The 14,293-nt window shown below is 40.8% G+C and overlaps 1 protein-coding gene across 1 annotated transcript in view; it reads right to left on the minus strand.

Annotated features, from left to right (window-relative positions):
* Positions 1 to 14,293, minus strand: part of TMC1 (transmembrane channel like 1) — a 135,700-nt gene that overhangs the window by 26,745 nt on the left and 94,662 nt on the right. Inside the window, exons 11-15 of the mRNA XM_040620241.1 lie at positions 12,822 to 12,966; positions 12,018 to 12,212; positions 8,885 to 9,064; positions 8,601 to 8,762; positions 3,079 to 3,207 (exon numbers count right to left, since the gene is read on the minus strand). Coding sequence (XP_040476175.1) covers positions 3,079 to 3,207; positions 8,601 to 8,762; positions 8,885 to 9,064; positions 12,018 to 12,212; positions 12,822 to 12,966 — 811 coding nt within the window. The remainder of the gene's footprint in view (positions 1 to 3,078; positions 3,208 to 8,600; positions 8,763 to 8,884; positions 9,065 to 12,017; positions 12,213 to 12,821; positions 12,967 to 14,293) is intronic.

Below are 14,293 nucleotides of genomic sequence, written 5' to 3' on the forward strand. Positions count from 1 at the left end.
ATTTTTTTTTTGGTGGAAGAAACAGACACAGTTCTCTCTTTGATTTCTGAAAGGCATCTCAAAAGTATCTTCTCTGCCCATCTCAGGTTCTCCTTTACTTAGTGACAGGTACTTTCTGGACTCATATTTTCAATTAGAATGTCCAAGAGAATATCAGAGAAACATTCTCCTCAGCCTCTTCTCTCTGACAGCCCCAGGGGACATTTCTGCATCTCCGCCTGCACTCTGCTCATACTTGGCACCTTCTGGGCCCTGTCTTACGTTGGTCCCTCCACCAAGAATCCTTGCTTCCAATGCATCTTTGAAATCCTGATCCTTTCCCGAGACTGGCTCAAGTGCCTCCTCCTGTAACATGTCTTTGGGTCTTTGCATTTCTGATCGATCTCTCTCTCTGTCTTTCTTTCCCTTCTTCCTTCCCTCCCTCCACCTCCAAAGTCATGTAGCCATTGGTTTCTCCTATGGCGTTTACATTTTCTGCTCTGTATTGATAAGGAGAGCGTGTGCAGGATTAAAGGGCCGTAAAATGTGTGAGAAACTAGTGGATGAATATTCCATCTGTACAGGGCAGTGGTTTCTCACTCCAACCAATTTCTCTCGATGGGAATATGGATTGAATGTTGCCAGCCCTTCCTATCTCAAGAAAAGCAAGAAATCCCTATTGTTTAAAATGTAAAACTTCCAGTTTTAAAATACAAGCTCGTTAAAAACAAAACAAACAAATAAACAAAAAAACGAACACACTTTGCAAAGAAAGAAAAATATATCAGCAAGCTGAATCTAGACGGCAAGCCCAAGTCTGCAGCCTCTCCCGAGGCTGACAGCTTTTACATCTCTGTATCGCCTTATCACCTGGCACAGAGCTTTGCTCTTACTGATTTGCACTTAGTAGGCACTCAACTGTGTCGGTTATCTCCCGGATGGGCCAGTGGTAATAGGTTCTGCGTCAGAGCTCCACCATCCACCCTTTACTGTTTAAAATTTGTTTTGCTGAGCTGCTTTCTGCAGAGGCTTCCAAAAGTAACATGGAAGAAAATTCTCTGTGATCTAAAACAGGAACTTGTCTTTTTTTCCTGTACTTTGTACTAACCCAGGAGCACTGTCAGCACTCAATAAATAATAAATGACAGTCATTTAATTACAGTTATTATGCATCCAGGTCATGTTTTATTGACTTCATATTTGAAGCAAAGTTTTCTAGCACTTAGGAAGTGAGCAGTAAGGGATAAAAGGCAAGCATAAGCCAGGCAAGGGCCTCAGAAAGAAATGGCAATTTTTATGTCTGCCTCAGAAAAGCTGAATCAGACAAGGAAAATAGAAATGAAACCCAGCCAGCTGAATGCCTCATAGCAGGGATGGGAAAACTGCACAAGAGCATCCTGGATCCATAGCATTACCTCACTGGCGCTCACCAAAGAGCATTATCTAACCACTCTTGGCTCGTCCCCCACGGGCACTTTCGGTGAGGGTGACAGAGATGACCTAATCAAAGGTATGAGCTCAAAGTCAGATAGCCAGGCTGAGCATCCAGCCTGGTGTCTTGAAAACAGTTCTGGGCACAGGACTTGTCCAGAGACTAGAGGGCATGGGGTGGGGATAGGTCGACAGTAAAGGATACCCCTTCCCTAGTGAGGAGAGAAACGTCATTGGCTTGAGATTACTAAGCCAGGATGGACTCCCTGGGCACATCCCTGGAAGCAGAGAGAATTCTATCAATAGATGGTGTTGCCTGGATGGTGCTAGAATGTAGAGGTTTAACACAGAAGCAGACAGACAACATATAATGCCCACCATGGGACAAGCATAGTTCCAAGCATAGAGGTCAAGGCTTTCTGTTTTCATAGGGCTTTCATTCTAATGGAGGGAGATAGATTAGAAGAATATTTTTCAAAGGAAATGTCAGATAGTTATACATCATAGGAAGAAAGTCAAGCAGGGTGTTGAAGTAGAGTCTGGTAGCCTGCCTTAGATGGGAAGGTCGGGGGAGAGCTTGAAGGAGGCGACATATTAGCGGAGTCCTTAATGACAAGAAGGCATCAGCCATGCCAAATGCTAGGAATCTGTACCCCTACAGGGAAAAACAGCTAGAGCCAATGCAAGGGTCATCTTGTGTTGGAGTATAAGCAAGAATTCCAGCATTTATGGACTTTACAAAGCAAGAACAAAAGTGGTAGAAGATGAGCTCAGACAGGAAGAAAGGAGAAAAAAAAAAAAAACAGATCCTATAAGGTATCAAAGGCCTTGGAAAGGGATTTGGAATTCATGCTAAGTACTTATTAGCCATTGGAGGATTTTAAGCAAATGATTACTGTCAACCCTTCAAGTCATAGTTCCCAAGATGACTGTTACAGTTGGTCAGCTGGCAAGGTGGGAGACCGCAGAGTGATATGTGCCCTGTTGCCTCCCTTGAACTTTGGGGGGTTGCGGTAGGGACCAAGGGTTGTGAGCAGAGGGTGAACTGGGAATGAAGTCAACATCAGTGGGGCTCAGAGAAACCTGTGTTCTTGCTGTGGGAAAGGAAGTCAACTTGCCAGAGTTCAGGTCCACCACTTGCCAGACACCTATCAGCACCCTGGGCCTTCCTCGAAACTTCCACAGTTCCCTGCTTGTGTCTCTGCTGAGCTCTCATTAGCCTGGGAGCTTTATGAAACAAGCACCACATGTACAGGATCCATTTATCACCCACTGCACTGCAAGTAACTGTCCAGGAGTCTGTTTAGTAGAATTCAAAGGAATTAATAGAATGTGCAGTTGATACTACCCGTATTGCCTGGCTTCTAGAAATGTCAGCAGGCTTCATGGGAAAGGGGCTGGCTATGGGTCCCAGATCAACTGAGTTCACCATATTCATGGACAGGTGAGGTCCACTGCTTTAGCCATCCTGTGCTTACTTTACTAGAATATCGTAAACCATGACGCTCAAGTCTGACACCCTTCTGAATTCAAACTGTACTCACTGGTCTTCACTTCGTAACATCTAACAGGTGGTCCCACCTCCTAAATTCTCCTTCTGGCATAGTGTGTGCAAATGATAAACCACAAAGGAATAATCTGACAAGAGAAAATGAGCATCATACTTACATATCCATATTCCAAATCCCAGCACCAGCAATAATTGCAAAACCTCACAAAGCATGCCCGGAGAAAGTCCCCAACAAGGATGGTGACGTAAGTGGTCAGAACATCAGAAACAGTCAGCCGCACAAATTCCTGTCGAGATATTATCCAGATTAAAAACGAGCATCTCTCCCTTCAAATGGCCCTAGTGTCAGCATCAAATTTGTTATGCTTCTGAATAGTCTTAGCTTAAAAACTGCATTAATAGTGAAAAAGCAGTGAGGCGTATCTAGCAAGTGAAGAATGTTTCACCCTTATTAGTCTAAAAGTAATTATCTCCACTTCCAAAACCACTGTATCAAAAGTCTTCTTACAAGAAACTTTTATAGGCATGACACGAGAAACAAAACTAGGAATATATTGACCACACATAAATTTAAAACTTCAATCTGGCAAACAGCAATGTTTGTAAAGTTAAAAGATGAACTTTGAAAGTACTGGCAGCGTCCGTGATACAGGATTAGTTTTTCTAACACATTAAAAATGTTTATAAATCAGGGGCGCCTGGGTGGCACAGCAGTTAAGCGTCTGCCTTCGGCTCAGGGCGTGATCCCAGCGTTGTGGGATCGAGCCCCACATCAGGCTCCTCCGCTTGGAGCCTGCTTCTTCCTCTCCCACTCTCCCTGGGGGGTGTTCCCTCTCTCGCTGGCTGTCTCTATCTCTGTCAACTAAATAAATAAAATCTTTTAAAAAAAATGTGTATAAATCAGCCTGACAATAGATGGGCGATCCAATAAGGAAAGAAGTTGGCAAATGGCACAAATAAGAAATTCACAGAAGGAAATATGCAGTCAATTAAAATGTTGAAAAACACTGAAACCCCACACACAAAAGTGCAAATTAAAACAATGAGTTGTTGCCTCACAGAAGAATAAATCTTTAACAATCCAGGCTTCTCCTTATTGGTGAGTGTGGTGAAGTAAGCACCTGCCATGAACTGATGGGGGAATGTCGACCCCCGACAACATCTAGGGGGAAATTTGTGGAAATCCACCACCAGCAACCACTCCATGAGTCAAGGATGTCCCCGTATGGTATTAACACCCCACTTCATGACAGCAGAGAAACTTTGAAGGTAAAGAGAATATGCATACAGCTGTTGAGATGCTGTCAGGTAACAGCTGCATGCAGAACAGCTGGAGTAAAAGGTGGGCCAAGAGAGTGTGAGGTTCCTGCATAATCTGAAAGCTCCTGTATAATCTGGCTCCTGTCTAGCTCTCCATATTCTTCTGGTATCACTCATCCCTCTTCTCTTTCAGACCCTCAATCTCTATACTTCCTCAGGCCACAGGGCCTTTGCATGTGTCTTCACTCCACTCAGTCATTGTTACTTCACCTCTTGACTCAGTTTATACCAACGAATACACACGCCTACAGCATCACCGGTTTAGGAAAGTTTCACTCATCTGGCTGACAAAGGCGAGCATCCCTATAAAAAATTTTCAGATTCCATGCATTTCACTCTTGTAATGATTGATTATCATGGTAAATTTGCAAATTTTGCATAATGACTTAATTAATGGCTTTGATCCCCCCCCCCAAGAAATTGTAGTTTTCACAAGAGCAAGAAGCTAGCCCACCTTTGTGCCTATTGGACCTCTAGTACCCAGCATGATGCCTGCCACTCAGCTTGCACTCAATAAATATGGAATGAATGGTTGAATAATAGTAAATTTCTGCAGTTATTTCTGGCCATAACTTCTCTCTTCCTGTTCACATTTTTTTTCATTCCCCAGGCAACTTGAGTTCAGATTCTAATAATTAATATCAATTAGAGGTAGGCAATGAGGGATATTTTTTGCTTCCAACACCATGTCAGAAGGGCTTCCTCAGGTAAGAGAAAATTTCAGAGTGGTTTTAAAATCCCCCACATCTTCCTAATCATCTTCATCCCAGTGGTTGAAATCCTATTTTTTCCTAAGCAGTGGTCTGTCCTATAAAACACCAGAGGAAGATTGAAGCATTATACGGAAACATAAGAAGATTTATTCACAAACCATAGGAACACAATGCTTCATAAGAAAGAGAATCCCCCAAACAGTGGCCCAGCCCACCTCAGGAGCACCAATCCCAGTTCCTAGTGTGCTATCAGGATGGGAGCACGGTCTCCACACAGGCCCCCTGTTGAGCACCGCACTCCACGCTTCACAGCTTTCCACTCAGGACAGTTAGTTAAAATGCCTCGGCAGCTTTGATCAGTAAATGTAAAAGTCATTAGCAGGTAACAGGCACACGACAGGCAAAAGCATCACAAAGGACGACAGACTCTAGAAGTTCCCTGGCAGGAGTTTGGAGAGTATGTGTTGATGCTCATTATGTCTCTAAAGGGACAATTCGGCACAATGGACAAGGATGCAAACTCTAATCAGACTGTGTGGGTTAAATGTGGGCTCCTGTCATTGACTTCCTTTAAGAGCTTGAGCAAATTATTATAGCTTTTTAGGTCACAGCCTCCTCATTTATAAAATAGAGATAGATAACTTATCTCAAAGGGTTAATTTAAAAATTCAAGGAAACAGTGCTGGGTGCATTATAGGCATTCAATAAATGTTAGCCACTGTTGTTCTGTTCAGCTGTTGGCTGCTTTCTCCTTCCCCAAAATGCAGACCTCGGTATATAGCTTTAAATAGCAATCTCCCGAGGGTGGCTTTGCTGTCTACCAAATGCCACTGGAGCTGGGACTAAGCGGCTGCATCTTCAGATTCCCTGGAGGGATAAAGGAGCCACCAAATGATCTCATATTCAGACTCAAAGAGATGTTTGAGTCCTGTATCATCCTTGAGGAAGCAAAGCAGAGGGCATCCATGGAGGAGAAGAGGAAACTTCTGGAATGTTCTTATGGAACAATGAATGTTTGGGGTGTGTCCCCAACAGGACATGCACAGCAGATGACTTTATTGTTTCTCCTGGAATCACTTTTTTTTAAAAGATTTTATTTATTTTATTTTAGAGAGAAAGAGTGCACACACACGTGTGTGTGAGCAGGAAGGGCCAAGGGCAAGAGAGAGAATCTCAAGCAGACTCCATCCTGAGTGCAGAGCCTGATTCAGGGCTTGATCTCACCACCCAGAGATCATGACCTGAGCTGAAATCAAGAGTTGGACCCTTAACTGACTGAGCCACCCAGGCGTCCCTCGAGTACGTGTTTTTTTAATAGTTAAATGAAATGTTTCTAGGTGCATGGATCAGACTTTCCAGTACGCAGGGGTTTTATGTCCCCTGTGTTCTCTTTGTCCCCAGGGACTCTATCTCCCTCATCCACATTCTGTTCAGAACCACAACGTCTGGGCCAGCTCCTGCAGACTTTCCCACAGGCGCTGAATGCCCCCTTAGGGAAAGGAAGGTGGAAGAGAAGGGGGCAGTAAGGACAGATGATGAAGCAAGGAAAAGCACGAAGATGGGTTTTTTTTTTAAGGACAACAAGCAACAAGGTCCCAAGAAGAATTAAATAAGTGACTTCTCCTTTATTTTAAGTCAGTATGCGTGGGACCAACATAATCTGCATAATCGGAGACATAAGTATCCTCCTCAATTGCATTGACATTCCTATCTAATTAATCCCTTTCGCTTTCCCAGAAGTGAGCAGCCTCAACCTTATCCTTGACAGTCCGTTCTACCAAGACTGTTAAAGTGTAGGTTTCATAGCCCACCTGCCAGTCTGCATTCTAGGACATACAGAAGAGAACATCTCAAACTTTTTGAGTTTGTGAAAAAAACTTTTTTCTCCAATTTTTCATTTCTTTCCACTTTAGCTGAGGACTCAAGGAGCAGCCTAGATGTGATAAGACTTGTGTGAAACACCATGACCAGACTTCACTTCAAGGACCCCTGAAACCCAGAAACCTACGTACTCCTGTGCATTCAATTCAACACAAATTTATTTTCTTACAGTTCTGGAGATCAGAAGTCTAGAATCAAGGTGTAGGCATCAAGGAGGAAGCCCAGTCCCCACCTTGTTCAGCTTCTGGAAGCCGGAAGTGCTCCTGGGCTCACAGCCCCTCTTCGTCCATCTATAAAGCACAACTTTCCAAACTGGTTTCACTGTCACGTCTGGTTTTTCTGACTTTGACTGTTTTGTCCCTACTTGTGATCTCATTAGGTCCATCCACATAATCCAGGATAATTTTTCTTCACTTAATCCCATCAGCAAAGTCCATGTTACCATGTAAGGTAACATAGAGGGATTCCAGGGATTAGGACACGGATATCTTTGAAGGGTCATTACCCCATCTACCATACCTCTCTCCTAAGCAAAGGCAGGCTTCACTTCATTTCATTTATTATTTAATATATAATATGTTCTCTAAACACGTACAGAATGTGCATGCCTGAAAATTGAGTATTTAATAATACGTAACTGGAAAGGGAGATGCTTATCTGGCCCCCTGAAAGCACAAAAATAAAGTAAAATAAAGTCCTTAATCATACCATACTTTTTGGACATGTGTCTAGCATCACATACATTGTTCTCATTTTTTTTCCCACAATTAAAATCACAGTTGGTTGGCTTAAGTCTGATGAGCATCTAATCGCACATGAGGGCATCTAATGATATCCACATCTGTTTAAATTGCATCCGTTTTATAAGACTAACATTAAACTTTAATTTTTCCTTTTAGATTACAAAAAATAAGTACACAGCAAAATATTATTCAAATAATTCCACAAGACCACATTACTTCTGAGACCGATTGTCGTCCAACAGGCAGGCAGATACATAATGACATATTTAAAAGTATCCGGTCCTCATCGATGAACCCAAGTCCAAAATCAGTTTATGAAATGCACAGTTGCAATGTCAATTCTAATGAGATCAAATTAAAGGCTTTTCAAAAAAAAAATTGGATCTGTATAGAAATAAGAGATGTGAAATAGTTTATTGTTGTTTTTGCTTAATTTGGCTTCTTTTATTGGACAGAAAGCCATATGAAACATTCTCTCTTTTCTCTGGTAAAATACCACTAGTCTTGGACTGGGACCATTTACATAATCATCATGAAAACTGCTAACCTAAAATAGTATTTCCTTGAACACTTAAGGGACAATTATTTGACAAAAATTGACACTGCTGGAATTAGTGTTCGTGTGTGCTCCCCAAAGAATCTTATTTTTTTAATGGAAAACTGGTAATAATAGGTAGAGTTCCATTTAAATATTCACTGGAGCCTGTATCTAAAACTAGGTGCTTTATTATAACACAAATAGAAGATGAACCTCTCCTCACACCATTTAAAAATATCCTTTCTTTATACACAACTGTAAAAAAGGTGTAAAGGTAGTACTTACCTCAATAGATGGAGTGAGGACAGAGGACTGCTTGAGAGACTATATATGAAATTCATAGCCAGCACCATAGTAAGCCTTCAATAAATCTTCGGTATTTTTTATGAAGCAATAAAAAAAATAGGCCACGCTTATGAAAGACATAATTGATTCTGCTCTTTTTTAATCCATTTATTGTCATACACTTCTGTTGGTGACATTACCTGCCCCACCATTGTTTCCCAGCAGGGTCCTCGAGGTACATCTGCAGGGTGCACAAAGAAAGGTGGCCCAGTGCTATTTCCAGTGAGTGATGCATTGTAGGCCTTGATCATGTTGGCTTCCCAGAGGGTAATATTGGCCTTTACCAGCTTCTCCTCTTCAATCTAGGATGCAAAGTGGTGAAAGCAAAGATGGAGACAGCACAGATATCAAAGGCGTTTCTAGCAATCTGGAGACTGGGAATTAACAACACTGATGCCAAGAACAATCCAGATACAAGACTTACCTTGTTGTTAATCTCATCCATCAAGGCAAGAATAAATACATACAAGTTGCCTAAAAGTAGAGCAAAAATGCGTCCCAGTAGCCATTTCAGGGCGATGAGGGGATGGTAGTCTTCCAATTCAGCAAATAAGTCAAACAATGTTGGACAGAACATCCCCAGGAGGGACATGACCATGTTCATCTATAGGGAGACACAAGGAATTAACTAAGTTAATGGTATTTAAAAAATAATTGCTTTCTTTTTTTTTTTTTTAAGATTTTATTTATTTATTTGACAGAGAGAGACAGCCAGTGAGAGAGGGAACACAAGCAGGGGGAGTGGGAGAGGAAGAAGCAGGCTCATAGCGGAGGAGCCTGATGTGGGGCTTGATCCCATAATGCCGGGATCACGCTCTGAGCTGAAGGCAGAGGCTTAACCGCTGTGCCACCCAGGCGCCCCCAAAATAATTGCTTTCTTCCAAGGATTTTGCAAGATTTCAGCTAGATTTCCTTCATCTTTTAGAAGGCTAAAGAAGATTATCTCATGCACTTTTAAAATTTGATTTTAGGGGTGCCTGGGTGGCACAGCGGTTGAGCATCTGCCTTCGGCTCAGGGCGTGATCCCGGCATTATGGGATCGAGCCCCACATCAGGCTCCTCCACTAGGAGCCTGCTCTTCCTCTCCCACTCCCGCTGCTTGTGTTCCCTCTCTCGCTGGCTGTCTCTATCTCTGTCGAATAAATAAATAAAATTTAAAAAATAAAATAAAATAAAATTTGATTTTAATAAAACAACAAAGAAAATATTGAACTGCCATTCTCGAGGTGTGCTTGTATATGAGCTTGTGTATATGCCAGTGATAATAGCCTGTTTTCTAGTATAATGAGGGAAGTAATTTACATCACTCTCTCTCCAAAGAACACATATTGTTCTACATGGGAACTGATTCTGATATGGTGATACACTTTGCAACAAGATTTCCAAAGGAAAAGGAAAATGATCTGCTTGAGGAATGAGGTCCAAACTGGAAATGCTAATTCGACAATTACCAACATATGGGCTAGTTCAATCAGTTGGAATAAAGTCCCTAAGTCCCTAAGATGGACTCAGGACTAAACACTGAATTCTGGGGAATACACCCTATTAGGGGGAAAAAAAAAAAAAAGGAATGGCTTTATCAAAGAAAACAGGACATTCAGAGAAACAAAAGGAGACCACAAGGCATGATGTTATCAAAGCCAAGGTAGGAAAGTTCCAGGAATGAAGGACGGGAGCTGGGAGGGGGGGAGAATATGAAAGGTAGCAAATGTATTGTCCATATCTCCTGTCTGGCACCTTTATAATTATAATGTTAGGCTGAATTAAGTCAGGAGAAAGAATAGAGTGTGTGTACTACTTTTGTGATGGGGAAAAAGCCCCCTTAAATGAAAAAAGATCTTGGGTAGCCCTGGCAAGGCCTTTCTTAAATACCTGGTTCAAACGGTCACCACTAAACATTTCCTATCGCCATTTCTTGATTCTATGTTTTGAATGATTATAACTACCAGACTGTATTGAGAAAATAATTGTCAGTATAGTTTTTCTGATTTTTATTAAGAACATTATATGAGCATGACCAAGAGGAGATAAAAATCAGCATGGCATAATATAAAATCAGCACGATATAATTTCAGCCTAAGGTAAAAACTTGGCAGATCCTGTGCAATCTTTTCTAAGCTAAATTTAAATTCTGTTTCATCAAATGTATAAAGTTATTCATGAATCCCCATTACTACCTTTGTTCACCCTTAGGACTCAGGGTCCCCTAAAATGGGTGTTAAACAGACTCTTACATAGAGTGACCCTTCTACCTAATGAAAATCAACTACCCACCCTTTACTCTGGTTCATTTATACAAAAATATGATCAATATGAACCATGGACCAACGTAGCATGATAATTTTGCCTGTTATAGCAATTATCACAACTATAAGAAGAAACTTTGACAACAAACTTTATAAATGTTTTCAGGTTCTCCTCTGTTTTAAATAAATAAAATCCCTCTACCTAATGACATTTTATAGGTTTCCATGAAATGTCTGTGCTGTTATAGTCTCTTAAATGTATGATCTCCCATCTCTAGTATTACCACTTCTGAAATACCTAGAATGTTTTCCTTTGGAGCCTTTTGTTGTAAATAGGTTGTTATTTTGTCCAAGATATTTCTAGAAAATTCTGTGCTTTTAAGGACTTTCTGAATCTTTTTGGTCTACAAGGCTCTGCAGAAGTTTCAGTGTGGGCAGTCTACACTTCCCCCAGCCTCAATCTATACATACTTTGAAAATGACCAAGTTTAAAATTATGCCACACTATATGCCAGGACGTATTATGAAAGGGAACAGGCCCTAGCAACAACACATAATGATTTCCTTATTCTAAATATCTGCATTTCCTTTTTCTCAATATCTGACCTCCTTCCTCTGACCTGCTTAGTGGGCACATATCCTGAAGACATATCACAATCATATTTAAATCCAGGCAAAGAGCTGGCTTTCCTCATTTGGCTATCTCTTGGAGGGGGAGGAAATAAGGCAAGGGGAGAAGAAAGTGGAAAGTGTGCAGCGAGGCTGGTGGGGAGAAACAGAGAGAATCCCAGACTTGCCGACAGTGGAGGAGATAATCTGAATGTTTCCCGTGAGATAAACATAGGAACCAAAGATTCTAACATTGCTGCTTCAAAGAATTTGGACAACAATTGGATCTTTCAGTGACAGACACAGAATCTACAGAGAAAGAAACATAGAATCATGGAAGGAGTGTTGGCCTTGAAATCAAGATTCCCAGGTTTTAACTCACTCTTCTCCATGATTCTGTGACCTGAACACACCACCCCCTCTCCTGACACTCATCAACCGCATCTGTAAAATATACTGGTTAGAATACATGTGTTCTAATATCGCTTCCAACTGTAGCTTTCCATAAAGTCACAAAATGAAACACAGACAGGCAGTAGAAAGATCTGGAAATAAGGCTGGAATACAGTGGAAAATGTGTGACAGGGCAGCATGGGGTAGATAGGTAAAGCATGGACTTATTAAACGTTGCACCATAGAAGCATAACCCACACAATTTCAAATGTCAGGTTCTAAGCACATAAAAAGCATGCAGAGACGAACTTCATTCTTTTCCCACCACCCAAGGGTGTCAGGGTCTTGCTGTGCAAATTCCTGGGATCGCTTCACAGCCCAAAAGATGAGGTATCCACTCCCGCCAAGTGTTAGAAACACGAAGAAGTTAGCAAGAAACCTCAGGAATCTGATCAAGTGAACGTTTTCTTCTACTTGGGCTGCTCTTTCCTCTATGATTGCTTCCTGTACTCAAGCAAAACAGAAAAAAAAATGTATCTGAGCTACAAAAACTGTCATACACTCAGAAAATATTTTTTCAAACATCCAATGAGGAATGAAAATGTACACTCTATCTGGGATTCTGCAAACCAGGTGGATATCAGCAGCAAGTGAGAACGAGTGAAAGAAGGGAGAATTCTTACAAACTCTGATTGATCTAATACTAGGACAATCTCCTTTCTAAATTCTCCTCTGATAAAGTCTTTTTTTTTTTTGAAGCTACAAAATAATACCTAAGAGTCATTTTAAATATTGAGCTAGCTTATTCCTGTAAATAATTAGTCATCATTGTTCTATTATTTAGACTATCTGATTTCTGATTACTAATGGTCTCCTGTTTCAAGCCAATGGCAGTATTTTTATTACCAAATTTAGAGAAGAAATCGTGCTGTCATGGGTCATCAGATATTTTCCAATCACAGTCAGAACCCTGCCCAGATCCTGGTAGGCAGAAATGATGAACTAATCTTTCTTTTAATTGTCAGGATACTTTGCTAGCTAAGCCATATGTTATGGCTCCAATTTTAGTCTTAGAAATCCAAAGGTACAGCTCTGGAAGGTGATGTTGTTTACCTTAAAGTTCATGGTGATAGAATTGAATTTGTTGTCTGCTGTTTCCGGATTGCCAATCAGGTAGTCCCAGCTGGTGAATACCTTCCAGCTGAAGTTGAATGTGTTGTCATCACCACCCCCATCGTCCCCAATATTTTTGGTCATCCTGTAAAAACACGGAGTTTAATCCAGCCCCCCAGATACACAAAGAAAGGGAGAGTGTGGTGAGTAGCAAAATAGTACAATTATAAGTAGCCTGGAGAAGCAATATCCTGAAAGCATGTATTTTCAAAACAGTTTCAAAAAAGTTTGCTCTTATGACCAGAAAATAAAAGTTTATCTTTAAATTTGGTTTTGTTTTAATTTTTTAAACTGTTCATTTTTCCAGGCCATTCAAGATGAAAAGACTATGAAGTATTGATGATTTTAACAATTAAACAGATCCTATAAAAATACATATTTTTTATTTGTTTTCCTAAACTGTTGTCTCAGCATCATATCCTTGATTCTTAGCCTTTTGTGGGATAAGGCTCTCTTTAGTAATCTGACGAAAACCCATGGGCCCCTCCCCAGGGAAAAAAATATGTGTACACCCTTAAACTGTTCTAGGCAGTTTTAGCTCATTTCCAGATCCCCCCACAGCTAGACATGAACTAACCCAGGGCAGGTCAGGAAACTCCTGCATAGATCCAACTCCCCCAAAAATCTCTTCCCAAAGAACAGACTGAATGCAGGGAATTTCTCCATACTCCACAACTCTTGAACAAAAATCAGAATTTTTATACAACCTTTGCCAACTGGTTACATGTATTTTAATCTACATATTTTAATATATATAAATCACAGATTAGAATATATATGTATGTGTGTGTGTGTGTGTGTGTGTATACACACACATATATATATTTTTTTTGCTTGGAGAGCTTAAAATGCATTTACTTACAGTTTATTTCAGTGGTTAGAGATCTATATTCCACTTACTCCACTTTCTTTCTTTTCCCCTTATCACTATAAATAGCAAAATTAAAATTTCATATGATACATATTATAAAGTGATCCCACAAGGTTTTGGTTGTTCGAATATTATAGTGATACGGAGCCAAAAAGGAAAGAAGCACCATGCCATAGAGCTGACATTATAGGTCGGCAAGCATCTCTGAGGTGGCCTACCTCCCCTACTATTAGCTCCTTATAGAGGTTTATATATTTTAAACAGGTTAATGGGTTATGAAAAATCACCAAAAATAATTATCCCTTACATCAGTCTATCACTTTACCCTTTGAAATGGTGTTTACGTGTATCACCACATTTACCCCTAATCAACAACTGAGCAAACGGTCAAGGTAGTTAATATTATTCTCTTTTTACGGATGGGGAAGCTAAGGGTCAGCATTATGAAGTGATTTGCTGGACACTTTCCAGGAGTTAACCACGGAGGTAGGTCAAGGGCTTAGGCTCCCTGACTTCACTCTGGTGCCCAAGCTAGGACTGC

Source organism: Ursus maritimus, unplaced genomic scaffold (assembly GCF_017311325.1).
Source record: "Ursus maritimus isolate PB19 unplaced genomic scaffold, ASM1731132v1 scaffold_34, whole genome shotgun sequence".
Classification (NCBI taxonomy): Eukaryota; Metazoa; Chordata; class Mammalia; order Carnivora; family Ursidae; genus Ursus; species Ursus maritimus.